Genomic DNA, 24,425 nt, shown 5'->3' on the forward strand with positions numbered 1-24,425 from the left:
GAAAATTATTGCTTATTCAGTTAGCATTCTTTATCTGCTGATGCTGTGGATAAGTGTTCAAACTATTCGGTTCCAAAAACTGAATCTTGATTCCATCATCCCTTGAAAACCAGTAAAATGTGATAATTGCATGAAATTATGGACATGATGATCAAATGTGCTACAAACAAAGAAGTACATAAGAAGTAGGAACAGGAGTCGACCAATCGGCCCCTCGACCCTGCTCCGCCATTCAGTAAGATTGTGGCTGATCATCTTGTATTTTGAATTCCACATTCCCATCTACCCTTGATAACCTTAGATTGATTCCCTTGCCTAACAAGAATATATCTGTGCCTTAACAATGACCCTGCCTCCATCACCTTCTGAGGCAGGGAATACAAAAGCTGCACAACCCTCTGAGAGAAAAAAATTCTCCTTATCTCTGTCCTAAATGTGTAACTCCTAATCTTGAAACAGTGCCCCTAGTTCAGGACTCGCGCACAAGAGGAAATATCCTTTCCACGTCCACCCTGAGAAGGCCATTCAGGATCTTGTATACTTCAATCAAATCACCCCTCAGGCCTTTTAAACTCCAGTGGAAACAAGCCTAGTCTGTCTAACTTTTCCTCATAAGACAACCAACTCATTCCAGGTATCAATCTAATAAATCTCCTCTGAACCACCTCCAATGCATTTATATCCTTCCTTAAATAAGGAGGCCAAAACTGCACACAGTATTCGAAGTGCAGTCTCACCAATGCCCTGTGTAACTGAAGCATAACATCCTTACTCTTATGTTCAATTCCTCTCGTCATAAAGGATAGCATTCCATTAGCCTTCTTAATTACTTGCTGTACTTGAATACTAACTTTTTGTGACTCATGTACTAGAACACCTTTGCACCTCAGAATTATGCAGTCGTGCTCCATTTAAGTAAGACTCTGCTTTTTTGTTCTTTCTGCCAAAGTGAACAACTTCACATTTTCCCACATTAAACTCCATTTGCCAGATCTTTGCCGACACGCTCAACCTATCTATATACGTCTGCAACCTCCTCATATCCTCTTCACAACATACTTTCCTACCTATCTTTGTGTCACCTGCAAATTTAGCTACCATGCTTTCACTCTTCATCAAAGTTATTGATGAAAATTGTAAAAGGTTGAGGCCCTAGCACAGACCACTGTGGGACTCCACTCATTGCATCCTGCCAATCTGAATTAGACCCATTTATGCATGATTTCTGCCAGCCAGTCTTCTATCCATGCCAATGTGTTACCCCCTACATCATTTATTTTCCATAATAACCTTTGACGTGGCACCTTATCAAATGCTCCTGGCAAACCTAGTGTGGTACATCTGCAGACTCCCCTTTATTCACAGCACATGCTACCCTTTCAAAAAAACTCCAATAAATTGGTTAAACATGATTTTCTTTCACAAAACATTGCTGAATCTTCCCAATTGCCTTGAACTCTTCTAAGTGCCCAGCTATAACGTCCTTTTAATAATCTAAAAGAAAAAAGCAAAAAAAACTGTGGATGCTGGAAATCCAAAACAAAAATACCTGGAAAAACTCAGCAGGTCTGGCAGCATCTATGGAGAGGAGCACAGTTAATGTTTCGAGTCCGAATAACTCTTTAACAGAACTAAGTAAGAATAGAAGAGAGGTGAAATATAAACTAGTTTAAGGGGGGAGGTGGGACAAGTAGAGCTGGATAGAGGGCCAATGATAGGTGGAGATAACCAAAAGATGGTCACAGACAAAAGGGCAAAGAGGTGTTGAGGGTGGAGATATTATGAGGAATGTGCTACTTAAGGGTAGAAAGCAGGACAAGCAAGGTACAGATAGCCCTAGTGGGGGTGGGGTGGGGTGAAGGAACCAAAAAAGGCTAAAAGGTAGAGATAAAACAATGGATGGAAATACATTTAAAAATAATGGAAGTAGGTGGGAAAAGAAAAATCTATATAAATTATTGAAAAAAAAAGTGGGGGGGTGGAAATCGGAAAGGGAGTGGGGATGGAGGAGTGAGTTCATGATCTAAAATTGTTGAACTCAATATTCAGTCCGGAAGGCTGTAAAGTGCCTAGTCGGAAGATGAGGTGCTGTTCCTGCAGATTGCGTTGAGCTTCACTGGAACATTGCAGCAGGCCAAGGATGGACATGTGGGCATGAGAGCAGGGTGGAGTGTTGAAATGGCAAGCGACAGGGAGGTCTGGGTAATGCTTGCGGACAGACCGAAGACGTTCTGCAAAGCGGTCAACCAGTCTGCGTTGGTCTCTCCAATGTAGAGGAAACTGCATTTGGGAGCAACGATTGCAGTAGACTAAATTGAGGAATGTGCAAGTGAAATGCTGCTTCACTTGAAATGAGTGTTTGGGCCCTTGGACAGTGAGGAGCGGGGAAGTAAAGGGGCAGGTGTTGCACCTTCTGCGGTTGCATGGGAAGGTGCCGTGGGAGGGGCTTGAGGTGTAGGGGGTGATGGAAGAGTGGACCAGGGTGTCCCGGAGGGATCGATCCCTACGGAATGCTGCCAGGGGGAGTGAAGGGAAGATGTGTTTGGTGGTGGTGGCATCATGCTGGAGTTGGTGGAAATGGCGGAGGATGATCCTTTGAATGTGGATGCTGGTGGGGTGATAAGTGAGGACAAGGGAAACCCTATCATGTTTCTGGGAGGGAGGAGAAGGTGTGAGGGTGGATGCGTGGGAGATGGGCTGGACACGGTTAAGGGCCCTGTCGACCACTGTGGGTGGAAAACCTTGGTTAAGGAAGGAGGAGGACATGTCAGAGGAACTGTTTTTGAAAGTGGCATCATCAGAATAGATGCGACGGAGGCTCTCGACTGTCAGTGTGACATTAGTCGTCTCAATTTCTCTGCTCCTCTCACCCACTCTAACCTGTCTCTCTCTGAACTTGCTGCACTCCGTTCTCTCAGGTCCAACCCTGACATTGTCATCAAACCCGCTGACAAGGGTGGTGCTGTTGTTGTCTGGCGCACTGACCTCTACCTCGTAGAACCTGAGCGTCAACTCGCAGACACTTCCTCCTACCTCCCCCTGGACCATGACCCCACCACTGAACATCAAGCCATTGTTTCCAGGACTGTCACTGACCTCATCTCCTCCTCTGGAGATCTTCCTTCCACAGCTTCCAACCTGATAGTCTCCCAACCTCGGACGGCTCGCTTCTACCTCGTACCCAAATTCCACAAACAGGACTGTCCAGGCAGATCGATCGTGTCAGCCTGTTCCTGCTCCACGGAATTCTTGCTATCTTGACTCCATTCTCTCTTCCCTTGTCCAGTCCCTTCCCACCTACATCTGTGATTCCTCTGACACCCTACATCATACCAACAATTTTCCGTTTCCTTGCCCCAACCGCCTCCTCTACACCATAGATGTCCAATCCCTCTACACCTCCATCCCCCACTGGGATGGTCTGATGGCTCTCCACTTCTTCCTCGAACAGAGGCCCGAACAATCCCCATCCACCACTACTCTCCTCTGTCTGGCTGAGCCTGTTCTCACACTGAACAATTTCTCCTTAAACTCTTCTCACTTCCTCCAAATAAAAGGTGTGGCTATGGGAACCCGCATGGGCCCCATCTATGCCTGTCTCTTTATGGGGTATGTGGAACATTCCTTGTTCCAGTCCTACTCCAGCCCCCTCCCACAACTCTTTCTCCGGTACTTCGGTGCTGCTTCATGCTCTCGTCTGGACCTGGAAAAATATATTAATTTTGCTTCCAATTTCCACCCCTCTATCATTTTCACATGGTCCATCTCTGACACTTCCCTTCCCTTCCTTGACCTCTCTATCTCAAGTTCTGGTGATAGACTGTCCACCAATATCCATTACAAACCTACCGACTCCCACAGCTACCTCGACTACAGCTCCTCACACCCAGCTTCCTGTAAGGACTCCATCCCATTCTCTCAGTTCCTTTGCCTCCGTCGCATCTGTTTTGATGATGCCACTTTTAAAAACAGTTCCTCTGACATGTCCTCCCTCTTCCTTAACCAAGGTTTTCCACCCACGGTCATTGACAGGGCCCTTAACCGTGTCCGGCCCATCTCCCACGCATCTGCCCTCACACCTTCTTCTCCCTCCCAGAAACATGATAGGGTCCCCCTTGTCCTCACTTATCACCCCACCAGCCTCCACATTCAAAGGATTATCCTCCGCCATTTCCGCCAACTCCAGCATGATGCCACCACCAAACACATCTTCCCTTCACCCCCCGCGGCGGCATTCCATAGGGATTGTTCCCTCTGGGACACCCTGGTCCACTCCTCCATCACTCCAACACCTCAATCCCCTCCCACGGCACCTTCCCATGCAACCGCAGAAGGTGCAACACCTGCCCCTTTACTTCCCTTCTCCTGACAGTCCAAGAGCCCAAACACTCCTTTCAAGTGAAGCAGCATTTCACTTGCACTTCCCTCAATTTAGTCTACTGCATCGTTGCTCCCAATGCGGTTTCCTCTACAACGGAGAGACCAAATGCAGACTGGTTGACCGCTTTGCAGAACACCTTCGGTTTGTCCGCAAGCATTACCCAGACCTCCCTGTCGCTTGCCATTTCAACACTCCACCCTGCTCTCATGCCCACATGTCCGTCCTTGGCTTGCTGCATTGTTTCAGTGAAGCTCAACGCAAACTGCAGGAACAGCACCTCATCTTCCGACTTGGCGCTTTACAGCCTTCCGGACTGAATATTGAGTTCATCAATGTTAGATCATGAACTCTCTCCTACATCCCCACTCCCTTTCCGATTTCACCCCCCCCCCCCCGCCACTTTTTTTCCAATAATTTATATAGATTTTTCTCTTCCCACCTACTTCCATTATTTTTAAATGTATTTCCATCCATTGTTTTATCTCTACCTTTTAGCCTTTTTTGGTTCCTTCACCCCACCCCCCCCCACTTGGGCTATCTATACCTTGCTTGTCCTGCTTTCAACCCTAAAGTAGCACATTCCTCATAATATCTCCACCTTCAACACCTCTTTGCCCTTTTGTCTGTGACCATCTTTTGGTTATCTTCACCTATCACTGGCCCTCCATCCAGCTCTACTTGTCCCACCACCAACCCCCCCCAATCTTAAACTAGCTTATATTTCACCTTTCTTCTATTTTTACTTAGTTCTGTTGAAGGGTCATTCGGATTCAACGTTAACTGTGTTCATCTCTGTAGATGCTGCCAGACCTGCTGAGTTTTTCCAGGTATTTTTGTTTTTGTCCTTAATAATCTATTCCAACAACTTCCCCACAACAGATGTCAAACTAACTGGTCTGTGGTTTTCTTTTCTCCCTCCCTTCTTGAATAGAGGGGTTATATTTGCTACTTTCCAGTCTGATGGAACCTTTCCAGAATCTAGCAAATTTTGAAAAATTAACACCAGCGCATCAACTACCTCATTAGCCCTTTCTTTTAAGACCTTAGGATGTAGTCTACCAGGACCCGGAGACTTGCCAGCCTGCAGCTCCATCAGCTTGCTCAGTACCATTTCCCCCATGATTTCAAATTCACCAAGTTCCTTTCTCCCTTTCACCTCCTGATTTGCAGCTGGATTGTTTTTTGTATCCTCTATAGTGAACACAGAAGCAAAATATTTGTTCATTTCCTTATTATCTACTATTAACTCTCCACTGTCACTCTCTAGACGACCAACACTCACTTTGCTTTTTCTTTACCTTTTTTAAGTACCTGTAGAAACACTTGCTGTCCGTTTTTACATTTCTAACTAGCTTCCCCTCGTACTCTAATTTCTTTCACCTGGCTATCCTTTTAATCATTCTCTGCCATTCTTTATATTCTGACCAATCATCTGTCCTGCCACTCATCTTTACCGAGTTGTGTGGTTTTTCCTTAAGTTTTATGCTTTCCTTAACTTCCTTAGATAACCACAGATGGTGGGTCCTCCCCTTAGAATTTTTCTTTATAATAGGAATGTACTTATTCTGAATACTCTGAAATATCCACTTAAATGCCTACCCTTAAATGTATTCTGTGATCCTTATCAGAAAAAACCCTACCAAACTTCATAGGCATTATACTATTAGAGTAATTAGATTTGCAAATAGATAATTATTTATAAATGTAGGCTGCTTAGAATCTTGAGAGTGGCTTAACATAGCACATTGTATTGTGCAAACTACTGGCAAAATATCATTACCCTGTTCTGTTACAGATAAACAACCATAGGTCTTTGATTAATTCATTCATTGTTTTAATGTTGATTGCATGACTGACTTTATTTGCTGATGGGATGTGAACTGCATTCATTGCCCTGAAAGGGTGTTGATTGAAGTAGACTCCCTATTTTAAAAACAAAGAGCATGAAGAGTCAACAGTAAAGCATATGTACAACACTGTTATAAAAACAAAAAACTGCGGATGCTGGAAATCCAAAACAAAAACAGAATTACCTGGAAAAACTCAGCAGGTCTGGCAGCATCTGTCCTTGGCTTGCTGCATTGTTCCATTGAAGCCCAACGCAAACTGGAGGAACAGCACCTCATCTTCCGACTAGGCACTTTACAGCCTTCCGGACTGAATATTGAATTCAACAACTTTAGATCTTGAACTCCTTCCTCCATCCCCACCCCCTTTCTGTTTCTTTTCCCTTCCTTTCGTTTTTTCCAATAATTTATATAGATTTTCTTTTTCCCACCTATTTCCATTATTTTTAAATCTTTTATGCCATGCTACCCTTTCTACCCCACCCCCACTAGAGCTGTAACTCTTTCGAGTACAAACCCGTTTCCATCTGTTTCAGATGAAGTTACATTGTTTCATAGTTTACCATTGTGAGATTTGAACTCTTGATCTTGGGGTTACAAACCCAGTACCATAACCACTTGGCTATTTAGGCCGAGCCCCCCACTAGAGCTGTACCTTGAGTGCCCTACCATCCATTCTTAATTAGCACATTCATTTAGATAATATCACCACCTTCAATGCCTCTGTGTTCTTTTGTTCTGTTGTCTGTGACATCTTTTGATGATCGGCTCCTATCACTGCTTGCTTGTCCCTACAACCACACCCCCCCTCCCCGACCCCCCACCTTAAACCAGCTTATATTTCACCCCTCTCCTTATATTCACTCAGTTCTGTTGAAGGGTCATGAGGACTCGAAACATCAACTCTTTTCTTCTCCGCCGATGCTGCCAGACCTGCTGAGTTTTTCCAGGTAATTCTGTTTTTGTTTTGTACAACACTGTTGTTTGAACCATAATGATGTATCTAATAGGAGTGAGAAAATAGTTGGCGTGTCTCAATCTGGGTGGCAAGCCTTATGTTGTCAAAATATGAATTATACAGAGTGATGTAAATAGAGATGGTATATATTTAAAGTGTTCTGTCACATGTTAGTGTACTATAATTATATTTCATGCAACTTCAAAAATAATTTGATTTCATCAACCACTTAATCAACCATTTTGTTTACGGGTGCCTCCTCTGTCCTTGCAAACTACCATCCTATCTCCAGCCACCTATTCCTCTCAAGTTCTTAAACAAGTTATTGCCTCCAAGTCTCACCCATTTTTTCTACAACTCCATGGACAGAATTTTCTGCCTGTCGGATGGGCGGAGCAGGAGCGGCCGTGGACCTGATCAGTGCCCACGATCAGGGTTGCGCCACCATTTTGTGCGGGTGTGCCAATTAAGGCCCTCCCAGTGCATTTCCCGACTCCTGTGAATAGCGGGAGTGTGCGGGCTGCAGCGGGCGTGCACAGACTGCCGGGTCCAATGGTGAACCAGCAGTCTGTTTAAAGGAAGGCCTGGCAGCCTCCTGTAGGCTGCTCACAATGGCCACATCCAGGTCACACCACAGGGGGTCGACTGAGCAAGGCACACTGGAGGGAAGGGCAGAGGAGCAGGGCAGGCTGCAGGGTAGGCCAGTAGGGGGCCAATGCGCCCCTTGTTTTTCTGATGACTGCCTTGCTGCCCTCATCGGAGGTGGCAGCGTGGCGGGAGGAGGAGGCCCCCTCACATGACCAAACGTGCCTGGGAGGAGGTGGTGAGCTCCCGCGACGTGGTGCGGCACATCTGGATCCGGTGCCATAAGCGCTTCAATGATTTGCGCTTTGGAAGGGTGAGTACCATGTTAGCATTGGGCATTTAACCCAGCATGTAGCTTGATCCTTTGAGGGCCCCCCCCCGCCAAGTCTTACTGTCGTGACTATATTGAATCATGTTGAGCATTTCTTGTACGCTGGGTGGGCAAGCATCAGCCTGAGTGGTCCATGAGCAGATTAGTTCTCCCCCGCACCATATGTTGCTCTTGGTTGCACATGACCAGTTTGGGGACAACCTGCAGAAGATGCAGCTAGGCGCATACTCAGAACTCCAACACATGTCCTATTCACAGTGATGAGATTGTGGAAGGGGGGCCTCAGGTCTCGTGGCCAAGAGCCATCTGCTGCCCTTGACGCTGCACGTGGTTGTGCCTTCTTGCTATGGGAGCTAAGTGTGTTTCCTAAAGTGATAGAAGCAGAATGTGTCCAAGGTTGCCATTGGGGAAGGTTGGGAGCAGGCATAATTTCTTTGTGTGACTGATCAGCAGTAGTGGGGAGAGGAGGCACTGGAGGCCTGAGATGGGCCACTGTGGTTGGGGTGCGGCGTGCACGTGCAGAGTCCATGTGCGGTTAGCACCAATGAATGGTCTTCTCTGTTTTTCAGGAGAAGAATGCTCACAATGCATGTGAGTGTTCACAGACTGGAGACAACCAGGCCCAGGTGATGATTTTAAGCTGCTTCGAGGATGCCCTGGAGCTTGAGAGGCGCCATGCGCCCAGGTCCACTGGTGTCGGTGAGGCTGGGGTGGAACAGCCAGGTTTTAGAGGCCAACAGTGACATCCACTCTGTCTTCCCACCATCCATAGCACTGATGATTGTTTGAGTTGTTATTGTTGCAACATTGCTCATTCACAGATTGATAGAGTCAGAGGTGTGGGTCACAGACAAAGGTCCCTCGGCCCTTCGAAGATGTGCGTGTCAAGCACCTTCCAAAGTCGCCTTATCCCGCTACCTTAATGGGCCTGTTGACATGCACATCAAGGTCCCTCTGATCCTCCTTCCTTTCCATGGTTCTGCCATTCCTCATGTATTCCCGTACCTTGTTTCTTCTGCCCAAGTGCATCGCCTCACACTTATCCACATAACATTCCATTTGGCATTCCTTAGGCCATCTGCCCAGCCCGTCCGTATGCACCTGTAATGTAAGGGTATCCTCCTGACTATTTGCCACCCCACCAATATTCATCTCCATAGGTTCTTGAAGGTTGAGTGTAGAATGAGGCAGGGGGAAAGGGATGAAGTGTGTCACTGTGTGCACGCTAACTGATCCATTGTCCTTGTTGTTAATTTCAGCATCAGAGCCTGTCTGCCAGGAGCAATTCCAGATGCCCCACAGATGAGGGCCCTCAACAGTCACCTGTGTCACACAATTTCTGCGAGGCAGGCACCAGTGCAGATACTAACACCTCAGTGGGCATTGCAATATTGGCTAGTGTCCCAGGGCACAGTGGAGAGGGCACTTCATAATCGCTGGAGGAGCAGCAGAGACGGAGAGCGCCCATGGTGCCAGGAGTCGAAGGACTGCAGGGGACCAGGCACATGCTCAGTCAGGCACATGCGTGATAATGTGCCTCTGGAGTCGTCTGCGATGCTGCAGGAAATGCGACCGGGTGTGCGGGAGCATCTGGGAGTGTCGCATGAAACTATGCTTCGCTTGGTGTCCGTGGTGGAGGAGTCCACGCAGAGCATCAGTGATGCAATGAGACTCATGGCAGAGCATCATGCTTCCTCCATGGAGAGAGTGGCAACTCTCATGGAGAGGGGCTTCCAGGAGAACAATCAGGTCTTCCTGGGGTTATGCATGGACCTGCAAGCCCTCACAGTGCCAATGGCCATGGGTGGTCATTGCCAATGCGGGAGATGGTGTGGGCTTCAAGCTTCTCAGCTCGTTGCCCATCCATCGACGGTGAGCAGGGAGGTCTGGGACGCCCTCACGTCGGCAGAGCAGCAGCTACCTGTCATATCTGTAGGTGCCTCTCATGGCGCTCCAGATGTGGGCAACAGCTGCTCCGCCGCTCTCCCAGTGACCGCTTCATCGGGTGAGGCTGCGACGACTGAGGAGATGCCAGCTGTGGACCTGGCAGATCCCTCCCAGGTGGGGCCAGCACAGGCTCCACGGGCCAGAGGACGCCCGCCAATATCGAGGCCAACAGGGCAGCAGGGTCAGCAGCCTGTCTCAGATGCCACTCTGAGCAATGAGGTGGCACCAAGATGTAGCACCCGGAAACGTAAGCATAAGGCACCTTAGGCACAGCACGGGTTTCTCACTGGTGCTTTTGTGTTGGCCCTAGATGAAGGACTTATTATTTGTTTCTGCTTGAATAACGTTTTGTTTTGACTTTGAGAACTTCTGAAGATAAATTAAAACCAGACTTGTTACCATGGCTGAGGGTGGCTCCTTTGTTCTGCATTTGTATGTTTTACATACAAACATGTCATGAGTGTTTGAGTGGACATTGAGGTTTATGTCCAAAGCCCTTAGTTGCAGCTGATGAAGTGGCAGATGTAGCACTTGAGTGCCAAGTATGGAAGCGCCAGGCAAGGCGGGTCCTCCTGATCCATTTGTGTGGAGCTAGCTGAAGGTTCATTGGACTAAAGTCTCCTGGGTGTCCCTGCCTCCCTGGTGTAGTCCTGGGTCAGCGTTTAGCCCCTCATCATTTCCCTGTGCTTCCTCTTCTTCAGAATCAGTGCTGGACTCATCGTGTGCAGCTGCATCCACTGCGTCAACATCTTCATCGTCCACTGTATCCCCCCTTTCCAGCGCAAGATTGTGGAGAGCACAGCATGCAACCACTATCACCGACACACGATCTGGGGGGTACTGGAGTGTGCCCCCTGAGTGGCCCAGGCATCGGAAGCGTATCTTGAGAAGACCGATGGCTCTCTCCACCACGGCCCTTGTGGAGGCGTGGCTCCTATTGTACCACTGCTCAGTTTCGGATATTGGATGGTGGAGAGGCATCATGAGCCACCTTCTGAGGGGATATTCCTTGTCACCCAGCAGCCATCTATCAAGCCGAGCCAGAGCACTGAAGAGCCCGGCAGCTGGGAGTGTCTGAGGATGTAGGCATCGTGGGAGCTACCTGGGTACCTTGCACAGACTTGTAGAATCAGCATCCTGTGATCACACACTATCTGCACGTTCATGGATTGGAACCCTTCCTGTTGACAAAGGCACCAGGCTCACCTGCTGGCCACATGTCTATTGCACCCTGGGCGCAGGGGAAGCCAGCAATGGCCACGAAGCCTCTGGCTCGCTGTGCCTGGCTTGCCTGGTCCCAGCAGAAGTGGATGAAGGTCAATTCCTGTCTGAACAGAGCGTCTGTGATCTGTTTGACACAAGTGTGGACAGCTGATTGGGAGACACCGCAAAGATCACCCACAGAGCCCTAGAAGGAACCAGAGGCATAGAAGTTGAGGGCCACTGTGACCTTCAGAGCCACTGGCATGGGGGGTCAGCCCACACAATTAGGAGAGATCTCAGGGCCAATCATCTGACAGCTATAGTTGACCCTCTCCCTCGAGAGTCGGAGCCTCCTTCAGCACTGCACCTCAGTCATATTGAGATAGCTGCTTCGCCGTCTGTGTACCTTGGCAGCAGGATAGTAGCGTCTTCTGTGGCCCCTTGCACCTTGGACAACTTCTTGGTCCTGCACCCCTTGTGCCTGTGCCTGGCCTCCCAAAGGTGGCTCCCCTGGAGGCTGATTGTGTACTTCTGGCCTCCTCCTTCTAGTCCTTCCTCCAGAGGAGCTGCCTCCAATGGAGATGTCAAAACCCAAACCCAGGCTAAGCAGTGACTTCCAGAAAGCTGCAGGCCCGATCAAGATTACTGACTGCAGAGTGCTGACCTGAAGGTTCAAAGTACACAAAGCTGCTGGAATTTGTCCTGAACTGCTACAGATAACACAGGCAAGTTTTAAAAAAAACTTTCTGCAATAAATACATACAGACCAGCTTGATGGATGAGTTTTATTAAAAAGTCTCTTACCCACTTGCCCATTGCGACCGTGCGCCAACCCAAAGAACGCACAGGTGGTTGAAAATCGCAGTCAATTGACGATTCAAGGGCCTTAACTGGCCTGTTTAATTAATGGCGGGTGCACGTCGAACTTCATCATGCGCCCGCCCAGCGAAATAATGCAATGGCGCGCATTGACATCGGGATGCTCGCCTGATGTCACCGCGTGTCACTTTACGTGTTGACGTGTGGCCCCCCCGCCTCCCTGGCAGACATCAAGCAGAAAATTCTGCCCATATTTCAACCCCTCCAATCATGTTTCCATCCCTGAAATGGACCTTTTGTATGATCTCAATACCTGAAATGGACCTTTATTTGATCTCATTTGTGACTCTTATACAACCATGGCCATGATATAGTACGCCTTCTCATGCTTTTCGACTTGACTGGAGTCATTGAGACAATTAATCATACCATTCAACTGTAAGATAAAAGCAAAATACTGCGAATGCTGGAAATCTGAAATAAGAACAGGAAATACTGGAAATATTCAGCAGATCTGGCAGGATCTGTGGAGATAGAAACTGAATTAACGTTTTGAGTCCGTACGCTCTGAAGATGAGTCACAAGTTCTATTCCGCCATTGTTTGTAGACTTCCAGACTAGCAATGCTTCAAATTTAAATTCCTCATCCTTGTGTTTGAATCTCTCCATGGCCTTCTGCAGCCCTATAACCTTCTGAGAGCACCACATTCCTTTAATTCTGTCCTCTTTTGCATCTCTGACATCCTTCACTGTATCATTGGCAGCCATACCGTAGCTCTTCAAATCCTATAAGTTCTGGAATTACTTCCCTCTCTATCTGTCTCTCCTGCTTTTAAACCAACCTTTTTGACCAAAAAGTTCTTAAATCTCCTGAAGCTCAGTGTTGAAGTTTATTTGAAGTGCCTTGAGATGTTTTACCACATTTAAAGGCACTATATCGACAGAAATAGTCAGTGTTGGAGATCCCAATTCTGCCCATATCCTCAAGTTATAACAAAGGAACATGAAGAATGACCACAGCCATGAGAGGCTGTTGTTACATGTGTTGTTTTTTTTTCTTGATGCCTTTCACTAAACAAACTAAACAGTGTGAAATTACTTAGTTTGCTGGCACATCAACATTTAAAAGCATCAGTGCCTTGACCTTGCTTGGGCTACAAAGTCAGATGAATTGGAATCCTGACATTGAATTTGGATAAATCAGATATCGTGATTTAGTGTAGTCTTAGTTGCCAGAAGTAACAGATGAAGACGTTACTTTGACAAGTCTTGTGTTTGATCTAGATAAATCATTAGCCTTCTAGATATATTTGTCCAATATTTTAATTTTGATGAATAGTGACTCCATTATGTTTATGCTAGGCTGCTATAAATTACCTCTTGCAATTCTTCAAATTGGTTTAATCAAACAAAAATGCTAGTGTGCTGTGCATTCAGCAATAACTCCCTGAAATTATAACTAAATTATGGCCCTGGGACAAATTTTCTAAAAGACCTCATGGGGCGAGGGTGGGGGGCTTTTAGTTTGTCTTGACTGGATTTGACCTGAAGGTGAATGATTAATATTTGCATGATTTAACACCATTAGACTTCCTAATTGTTAAAAATAAATCAAGGCCATGGTTTATGAACGACTGGAACTTCATTGTTATATGTAATACAAATTTAGGAAAGTAACATGGTTAAATTACAACAATAATATGTTTTCATATTGGTGAATTGGCAGGACACCCAAATGTTTCTATGGAGAACAGTTATCTTCCACCATTTGTTGCAAATTCAAAATAAACTGAACTTTACTTGAGCTGTTTGATTTAATATATCAATTTGTCATACATAGTTTACATGTATCAAAAGTCAGTTCCTTCAGAATTTGTGCTTTGGACATTTAATTTGTATGTTCTTTTCCCTATCTACCAGAATTATTTTGTTGACTGTTTAATTGTATACAAAGAGCTTCTGGTAGTATTAAATAATGGATGTTACAATATCAGTTTATCTTGTTTTCATGCTTCAACTAATTGGAGATAAGATACCAGTCCTGTAAGTAATGCCCAGTTGTATGTTGAGTATTATATCATGCTATCTTGTGGGACTGGAGAGGTGTACCAAACACCATTCCACAGACTTGCAGGATTGCAGCTTATTCCTGTATTCACTTGAGTGACCAGGAAGGTACTGAGCGTGCCTATATAATATTGGGAGCAGCTTGCATTCGTGTATTGGTAATATGGGGGGTGAGTGGCTAGGGAGCTGTTTAATCAAATGGTATTTTGTGTAAATATTTCATTTTATGTGCATTAGTTCATGATTTAAAAGTTGACAGTTTACCTAATTATTCTACAGATTTTCCTTCAGCATTTTGCAAGTTAGCAGATGGCACAGTGTGTGAATAAAGTTGAACTGAGTATCTCCTGCGAGAATCTATTAGATAAAGATGTTGGTTCCAAGTCTGATCCACTATGTGTGTTCTTCATAAGTACTGGCGAGAATCAATGGGCTGAGGTAAGGAGCTCTCCAATGTATGTTTCTTAGTTTGTTGTGAAAATGGTTTTTCAGGAGCTTGATGAATAGATGGATGTTTTTGAAACAGCTGTTTATTTTCCATATTAATCTAGTTCAAGATGCTATAATCTAATTTAATCAATACTCTTTCTAGCTTTTTCCCCAACCCATTTCCATTATATATTTTGGAATATTTCCAATGTTTACTTTTTGTTATAATGTAAATGGGAATAGTGGTGAGATAAATCCCTGCTTTGTATGTTGTTTTCATTGGCTCTCATAACTGCTTGCTATAGGAAGATTGGTTAAAAGAAATTACAAACTTTAACACTCTTCTTTACCCTCCCTCCTCCCCATCCAGTTTCCTGTCCTAGTCACTAGAAACTGTTGACTCTCAGAATTATGGAAACCTACAGCACAGAAAGGAGCCATTCTGTCTGTTATGTCTGTGCTGCCTCTTTTAAAATGTTATGATCCCAGTGGGGGAACCGTAAACCAAAATAACCAACTTTTACCAAACGACCTCCAAATTAAGAAATTACCAACAATATTTCACTCTTTGTTACTTTTTTTCTTTGACATAAATCAGAACCAACGTAAGTTAAACATGAATTAACAGGCAAATGACACTTCAAATAAAAAGGTAAATTTTACTTTAAGTAGTTGATATAAAGATACATCTTGCATAACCACAAGTACACACAGCACTCCATGCACCACACCAATACGCTATTCTTTATTCACAGGGTAGGTCAGGAGTCCTATCTGATAGAAGCTTTTACTTCTGAATTTCATGGGGATGGTTATCATCAGCAAGACCCATTTCTACAAATCCTCTCTTCCTTGGACCATGACAGTCCTAATGGTGTAGCTTTCCAGATTTCCTTTCCAATGAACCGACCAACAATTCCTAGTTCATGATCTGGTCCTCTGACACAAGCTCTCATCTCTTTTGCATGCTTGAGCTATTTAGACTGCCTTTTTAGGATTAGCTCCCTTTCAAGTCACTCATACGTTGCTTCCCGAAGAGCTTCTGGGATTTTATTTTCTTACTGCCAAACAGAAAGCTGACTTTTTTTGAGAGCTTTGCTGGCTTCATCTCGCACAAATTCTGTGTTCCTCTTTCTGCCTTTGTCTCCTTTCTCTTTGTGTCTGCAACTGTATGCTGATCACCTTCTGCCTCTAGGTGTCCTTTGTTTTGAACTCTCCTTTGTGTCTGCAAGCCACTCGGGTTCTGTATTATCTTAACTTTCTTCCTGTTGGTACTGTTTCCAAGTCAAGAGTCATCAAGTCACACGGGCCAGTATTTCTTATTATCCGAGAAAATTGCAATTTATCCCTTTGCAGCTGATGCAAACTCTTAAGTCCTTTTCAAACCTTCTTTATAAAACAATTCCACAGACATTTTAAGGGAATTACAAATTTTCTTCACTCTCTTTCCTTTTTCCTTTTCCTTTTTTCTTTTCGGATCAAAGAGCAGTTGTGCTTAGTTCAACATACCTGTATTCTGTCTATAAACCAGTAAGTAACTCCTTTGCCCTCAAGTATCTGCCCAACTTTTTTTTAAAGATTATTTAAGGAATTAGCTTCCACCACCTGGAGCATTCCAGATCTTTGACAGTTTGTAAAAAAAAAAAAGCCTTTAATCTCCCCTCTGGATCTTTGTGAATGACTTTTGAATCTGTGACCTCTGATTATTGACCCATGTGCCAGAGGAAATAACATTTCTCTTTTTTTTAATCAAAACTTCTCATCATAAAAATCCCTTCAGTCACGTCATAACCTTCCCTGTTCCAAGAAGAATTAAGACTCTTCCAATCTCTCCTCATAACTAAAGTCTCTCATACCTGGTGATATCCTGACTAAACCTCCTTTTGGACTCTTTCTAAGCCCTTTATAGCTTAAAGTGCGGTGCCCAGAATTGTCCATAAACTCCGGTTGAGGCCCTACTCATGATTTATAAAGTTCTAGCATGACCTCTTACACCTTTATATTCCATTTCTCACTTTATATTCCATTTCTCATTTTAGAAGCCCAATTAACCCACATACGTTAAAAAAAAATAATCTCCTGATCAACTTGCCCTGCAAATGTAAGGATTCATGTATATTGACACTAATGTCTCTCTGCTCATAACACTTTTTAAAATCATAGACTCATGCTGGATGTCATGAGGCGCTATTAATGTGGAAAATATTTTTCTTTTAAAAATACACGTTTAGCCTGTGGATGTGTCTTAATTAGATTAAAACCAGCTAGCTGCATGCTTTGATATGTACTAGTTTTGATATGTAAGAGAGCGCGTGTATTTGCATTTTTTGAATAGAGCATTCAAGAAGTGGGGTGAAAACCTGACACCTTTTTTAACAGCTACCAAGCACCATATTTATATTACTAATAAATTGGTACAGTGAATGGGGTTTCATTGTTAAATTGTTCAAAGACACTCATGGGACAATGAGAATTTGAATTCAATCAGTGGTAGTAGGTATAACTTCAGTATTTTTTGGGTGTGCAGGCAGAGGCAATGTAAGATCAAAAGGCAGCTGTAAGCCTCCAACTGGCTCCACAGTGAAAAGAGTTTCATTTTGAATTTCTAAGGTGAAAATGCTTTGCCTGGTGTCTGGTTAAGTCGATTGGGTTGTTTTTGTCGCCTTAATGGAGATTAGTTTGGGAATTTGTTAAACGTTGTGATAGTAATAATTTGTAGCCATTTGTATATATATTTTAACCTGTGTAAATTAATAAAATGGTTCATTTAGTTTAATGTAAAACCTCAAGAACTAGTGATCTGATTCCTGAGTTTAGAGTCACATCCCAAACATAATGCTTAAAATTATTGATTATGACAGTTGTTTAAAGTCTCCCTCTGGGATTTTTAAATAACTCCGCTCTACCAACTACATCGGTTATAACATGGACAATTATTCCAAAAGCACTGGCTGGCCTTGATACCTCGTCAAAGCAGCCATTCTCTAAATCTAAACGGTATATGTTATCAGGATGTTTAAACATTAGATGGGGATGAGGCATCACAAACTCATGTGATCACGTTCTCACATTGCTTTCCAGTAGGAGTTGAGTTAGACATCATGGTTTTCAATTGGCCTTGGGGCCCAGAAGAAACTAGCTTTGGTGTGCTTTGAAAATAGCATCCCTAAATGGAGTATTGGTGTCCCAATGCTTCCGGGACATGTTTGAATTTTCAAAGTAAGGATGGGGAACAGGAACCTGTGAAGGAATGGCAATGTATTTCCAAGTCAGGGGATGGTGAGTGAATTGGAGGGGAACTTCCAGGTGGTGATGTTCCCATCTATCTGCTGCCCTTGTCCTTCTAGATGGCAATAGTCGTGGGTTTAGAAGGTGCTGTCGAAGGATCCTTGGTGAATTACTGCAGTGCATTTTGTAGATGGCACACATTGCTGCTGCTACTGTGCATCGGTGGTGAAGTAATTGAATGTTTGTGCATGTGGTGCCAAACAAGTGGGCTGCTTTGTCGTGGGTGGTGTCAAGCTTTCTTAAGTGTTATGGTAGCTGCACTCATCCAAGCAAGTGGGGAGTATTCCATCACACTCTTGACTTTTGCCTTGTAGATGGTGGACAGGCTTTAGGGAGTCAGGAGGTGAGTTACTCTTCGCAGGATTCCTAGTCTTTTACCTGCTCTTGTAGCCACAGTATTTACATGGCAGGTCCAGTTCCGTTTCTGGTAAATGTTAACCCCCAGGATGTTGATAGTGGGGGATTCAGTGATGGTAGTGCCATTGAATGTCAAAGGGCGATGGTTAGATTCTCTCTTGTTGGAGATCGTCATTGCCCGGCACTTGTGTGGCACAAATGTTACTTGTCACCCAAGCCTGGCTATTGTCCAAGTCTTGCTGCATTTGAACATGGATTGCTTCAGTATCTGAAGAGTCGCGAATGGTGCTGAACGTTGCAATCATCACTGAACATCCCCACTTCTGACCTTATGATGAAGCAGCTGAAGATGGTTGGGCCGAGGACACTACCCTGAGGAACTCCTACAGTGATGTCTTGGAACTGAGCTGGCTGACCTCCAACAACCGCAATTATCTTTCTTTGTGCTAGGTATGACTTCCACCAGCGGAGAGCTTCCCCCACTGATTCTCATTGACTCCAGTTTTGCTAGGGCTTCTTGATGCCACACTCGGTCAAATGCAACCTTGACGTCAAGGGCAGTCACTCTCACCTCACCTCGGGAGTTCAGCTCTTTTGTCCATATTTGAACCAAGGCTGTAATGAGGCCAGGAGCTGAGTGGCCCTGACAGAACTCAAACTGGGATTTAGTGAGCAGGTTATTGCTAAGCAAATGCCGCTTGATAGCCCTGTTGATGACCCCTTCCATTACTTTACTGATGATTGAGAGCAGACTGATGGGGCAGTAATTGGGTGGGTTGTATTTGCCCTGCACTTTGGGTACAGGACGCAGCTGGGCAATTCTCCACATAACCGGGTAGATGCCAGTGTTTTAGTTGCACTAGAACAGCTTGGCTAGGGGCACGGAAAGTTCTGGAGCACAAGTCTTCTGTAACTATTGCTGGAATTTTGTCAGGGCCCTTAGCCTTTGCAGTATCCAGTGCCTTCAGCCGTTTCTTGATATCATGTGAAATGAATTGAATTGGCTGAAGACTGGCATCTGTGATGCTGGGAACCTCCGGAGGAGTCCGAGATGGATCATCCACTCGGCAACTCTGGCTGAAGATTGTCTCAAATGCTTCAGCCTTTTCTTTAGCACTGATGTGCTGGACTCCCCCAACATTGAGGATGGAAATATTTGTGGAGCCATCTGCTCCAGTGAGTTGTTTAATTGTCCACCACCATTCACGACTGAATGTGGCAGGACTGCAGAACTTGGATCTGATCCATTAGTTGTGGGATTGCTTAACACTGTTTACACTTGCTGCTTATGTTGTTTGGCATGCAAGTAGCCCTGTGTTATAGCTTTACCAGGTTAACGCCTCCTTTTTAGGTATACTTGGTGCTGCTCCTGGCATGCCCTCTGCACTCTTCATTGAACCAGGGTTGATCCCCTGGCTTGATGGTAATGGTGGAGTGGGGGATATGCCAGGCCATGAGGTTACAGATTGTATTTGATTACAATTCTGCTGCTGATGGCCCACAGCGCCTCATGCATGCCCAGTATTGAGTTGCAAGATCTGTTTTGAAATCTATCCCATTTAACATGGTGGTAGCGCCACACAACATGGAGGGTGTTCTCAATGTGTCTTCGTCTCCACAACATCTGTGCAGTGGTCACTCCTACAGATACTGTCATGGACAGATGCATCTGTGGCAGGCAGGTTGGTGAGGATTAGGTCAAGTATATTTTTCCTTTCCGTTGGTTCCCTCACCACCTGCTGCAGACCCAGTCTAGCAGCTATGTCCTTTAGGGCTCAGTCAGTAGTGGCACTACCAAGCCACTCTTGGTGATGGACATTGAAGTCCCCCACCCAGAGTACATTCTGTGCCCTTGCCACCTCAGTGCTTCCTCGAAGTGGTGTTCAACATGGAGGAGCACTGATTCGCCAGCTGAAGGTGGGGGGGTGGGTGGAGAGCAGTACGTGGTAATCAGCAGGAGGTTTCCTTGCCCATGTGTCACCTGATGCCACAAGACTTCTCCCAGTGCTACTGGGAGAAGGTGAGGTAGAGGCTCGAGGTGAATTGCTCCTTCAGAGAGCCAGCACAGACGCAACAGGCTGAATGGTCATCTTCTGTGCTGTAACCATTCTATGATTCTGTGACTTCCGGAGTCAGTGTTGAGGGCTCCCATGGCAACTCCCTCATGACTGTATACCACTGTGCTGCCACCTCTGGGTCTATTGAGCCTGTTGGACAGGGCATACCCTGAGGTGGTGATGATAGTGTCCGGGATATTACCTGTCAGGTATGTTTCCGTGAGGATGACTGTCAGGTTGTTACTTGACTGGTTTGTGAAACAGCCCTCTCAATTTTGGCACTATCCCCAGGGCTGAGTTTGCCATTGTCTTTTCCGGTGCCTAGGGACTTTGTAGCGGTTTGATACAACTGATTGGCTTGCTAGGTCATTTCAGAGGGCATTTGCTTGGTCTGGCCTAGATATGACTCCAGACCCACAGCAATGGTAGGTAAGGACAGCCTTACCTAAAGGTAGGTACCTAAGACCTTCTTTCTCTCAAGGATATTTGTGAACCAGATGGATTTCGACAATGGTTTCATGACCCTCATTAGACTTTTAACTCCAGATTTTTATCGAAATCTATGGTGGTGGAATTTGAACCCAGGTCCCCAGAGCATTACCCTCAGCCTCTGGTTACTAGTCCAGCGACATTACCACTATGCCATCACCTCCCCACACGAAGGGCCTAGACAGAATAGATAGGGGAAAACCCTTTCGATTGGTGGAAAGGTCAAGAACTAGATGGCACAGATTTAAGGTAATTGGCAAAAGAAGCTAAGGTGACGTGAGGAAAAACTTTTTCATGTGCTGAGCGGTTAGGATCTGGAATACACTGCCTGAGAGTGGTGGAGGCAGGATCAATTGAGGCATATGCAAAAGGGAATTGGCTTATTGAATGAAATGGAAGAATGTGCAGTGCTACTGGGAGAAGGTGAGGTAGAGGCTCGAGGTGAATTGCTCCTTCAGAGAGCCAGCACAGGCACAACAGGCTGAATGGTCGTCATCTGTGCTGTAACCATTCTATGATTCTATGACTTCCAGAGTTTGGGACATGGCAGCAGAAGGCGCAATTATCAAGAATGCTAAAGAGGCCAGGATTACAGGAGCACAGATACTCAGAATGTTGTGGGGCTGGAGACCAGGCAGGAATGCATTGTGGGAGACCAGGTCGGCATGCCTTTTGGGAGACCAGCATTGAAATAGTCAAATCTAGAGGTAACAAAGGCACGAATGAGGTTTCAGCAGCAGATGTGCTGAGTCAGAGGCTAAGTGGGGCCATGTTACAAAGGTGGAAAAAGGTAGACTTATTGGTGGTTCAAATGTGAGACCAGAAGCTCATGTTGGGGGTCTCATATGGCACCAAGTTTGCAAACAAACTGGTTGAATCTCAGTTGCCAGGGGGATGGATGGAGTTTGTAGCTGGAGGCTGTGTTGTAAAAATGTTAATTTCCTGATTTTTGTTTTGGAAATTGAATTTTTTAATGTAAGATAAATGGGGAAAAAGTGTTTGAGAGATTTGTAAACAAGTTTAAAGTAATTGCAATTCAAAGGATAGCCTGTGTTTATTTAAGAAGGTCAGAGTTGGAATTGGGAAAACACTGAACAATAGATTGAGCTCTTTCTGAGTCTTAGTGAAGATGAGATGTCTACAGTTGTCGTCTTAAGGGGTTCACATGGGTCCCAGATCAAAGAAAAGTTTGAAAGCAATGGGTAATCAAGGGAAGGTCTTACAGTATCCATAAACTTTCCAGATCAAAAGACAGGTTTGGGAATTGTGGATGATTGGTTTGAATCTCTAAGTGAGACACCCCAGATGTGCCACGTTGCCATGGGGATAGGTTGCAGAGGAGGTTTTGTGTTAGCTTTATCTGTACGTTTTTCCTAAGTCACAAGCAGTTTACATCTGGAGCTTGGAAACAGAGAAAGAGAAAGCTGCCAGCATTGCTTGGAAGCAGCTGAGACCAGTGGCAAAGGGCTATCAGAAACAAGGGTGTTTTTTGATTTTGGAGTCATTGAGCAAGAATGCAGTGTGGCCCATGCTTGAGCTGGGGTAATCACAAATGTGAGATGCTTAAAGAGAATTGAGGTGTCACCTGGCTGAATGCTAGTGGAGAGACCCCAAGAAATCTCATACCTCATAGAATAGCAGGAACATTGAGGAGAATCAAAGTGAATTCCTAAGAGCTGTGGCACACCTTGGTTTGGTCCAGCAGAAGTGAGGGGAAGCTCAAGATCCTAGAAAGTATAAGGGACCTCTCGGATGGAACTTAAAAACAGAATGTGAAGTAGTCTGTTCAGGTTTTTGCATTTAAAGTATTAGCATCAATGAAATATAGTTTTAAGTTCGTAGTACGTGCTTTGTTTAATTGTTGTACAGTAAAACATTTTGTGGCGAAGCTCTTTCGGGTAATAAGTGGGAGTTTGACTTTTTTTTTTAAAGTTAAAGTTCTCCCTTGAGATCATAGCAACTGAAAACAATGGCTTCAGTCTTCCCAATATTTAATTGGATAAGTTTCTACTCATGCAGTATTGGATATTACATATTAACAGCGTTTACAGATTCCAGTTAATTGGCATCTGAAAGTGACCCTGGAATACTGAAATTGAAGTGTCTGTCTGTCTTGTGATGTTGATGCAAAAATATTTTGGACCAAATTTTTGTTCAGCTTTTGACTGCACCATTCAGCTCTCTCCTCCTGTTCCAACTTGGCTGAAGTGTGAACTGATAATAGCATGGTGAGAGCAACATGCTTATCTATGACCTTGGTGAAGAACAGGTCCAACAGCATATCTCCTTAGCGGGGAGATTTAAGGATTGGGGAGGAAACAAATGGAATGACAAAGGAGGAGAGTGAATTCGTCAAATCCGACGCAGAAAGAGAAGTAGAGAGGTGAATACATATTGTGTTAAGGAAGAGAAAAGAAGAAACAGAAAGGAAAAGCAAGCAAGAAAAAAATAAATTTAAAATTTTGGAGTTTTAAAATGCTCGAAAGCAACTACAAACAGGAATGAGAAAGAGCTGTTTAAAATGTTCCCTTTCTGGATCAGAGTGATGGATTGGCATTACGTTAGCAATTTTCACTACTGTTCTTTACCAAATTTAATGGGCAAATCCAGTGAGTTATTTAGAAATAACTGGGAGGCTAAGGGCAAGATGCTGTTTGTTTGAGGCAAATGGTTAGTCACTTACATCGACTAACAGGTTCTGAAGATTCACAACTTGCAGCATATCTTTTCACCCCTAAACTTGCTTCCTGATTTGTGCCTTAATAATGGTATGAATTGTTGACTTATTTCTCCAGTAAGGTATGGCCTGTTTACTTTACCAACAACCCTTTTATTAAGTGCATTGTGCACATTGACTTTAAATCGATAATATCTAGCATTTGACTAGTATTTGGATAAATTTGCTTTATTCATTTTGTTTGCTAATTAATTTGGGGCATATTTATTTTTCAGATTGGTCGCACAGAAAGAGTTAAAAACTGCCTCTCCCCAAAGTTCTCAAAGAAGTTCCTGGTGGATTACTACTTTGAGCAGGTGCAGAAATTGAAGTTTGGAATTTATGATATTGACAACAAAACCATTGACTTGAAGGATGATGACTTCCTGGGACATTTTGAATGCACTCTGGGACAGGTAAATAGAATGCTTTTGTTATAATTCCATATCCCAAATATCCTGGGAGCTTTGCTACAATTCTGGGGCATTCACTGATAAAAGCATTGTACTCTAGCTGAAATTCAGAAAATATTTTTAGAAGAGAAATCGTGATTAATCATCGCTACAACCAGATTTTTACCCCATCTTTGACGCAAGTTAAACTAATGCGATTAAGGTAAAAATGCAGTATTGATTGCTTATCAAAGCTCAAGAAATAGTGTTCAATCACACAATGGTGTAGTTTCTTAACTGTACACATACAAAGATAGCATGATTATTGAAGTAACCATCACAAATAGTACAATAACAATTCAAGAATCCTAACTGAACATGCAGTAGTTGCACTCATCCAGGGATCCAGGCTAATGTTCAAGGGACACGGGTTCGTATCCCACAATGGCAAATGGAGGAATTTAAATGCAGTTAATTAATAAAAAATATGGTGTTGAAGGCTACTGTCAGTAATGGTGACCATGAAACTATCATTGATTGTCGTAAAACCTATCTGGTT

The 24,425-nt window shown here is 44.5% G+C and overlaps 1 protein-coding gene across 2 annotated transcripts in view; it reads left to right on the top strand.

The window, feature by feature from the left end:
* Positions 1 to 24,425, top strand: part of LOC121278925 (copine-3-like) — a 105,124-nt gene that overhangs the window by 13,690 nt on the left and 67,009 nt on the right. For both annotated transcript variants that reach the window (XM_041189480.1, XM_041189481.1), the window contains exons 2-3: positions 14,418 to 14,576; positions 23,711 to 23,890. In XM_041189480.1, the coding sequence (XP_041045414.1) occupies positions 14,448 to 14,576; positions 23,711 to 23,890 (309 nt within the window). In that variant the 5' untranslated portion in view covers positions 14,418 to 14,447. The remainder of the gene's footprint in view (positions 1 to 14,417; positions 14,577 to 23,710; positions 23,891 to 24,425) is intronic.

The sequence above is a fragment of the Carcharodon carcharias genome, chromosome 6 (genome assembly GCF_017639515.1).
Source record: "Carcharodon carcharias isolate sCarCar2 chromosome 6, sCarCar2.pri, whole genome shotgun sequence".
Classification (NCBI taxonomy): domain Eukaryota; kingdom Metazoa; phylum Chordata; class Chondrichthyes; order Lamniformes; family Lamnidae; genus Carcharodon; species Carcharodon carcharias.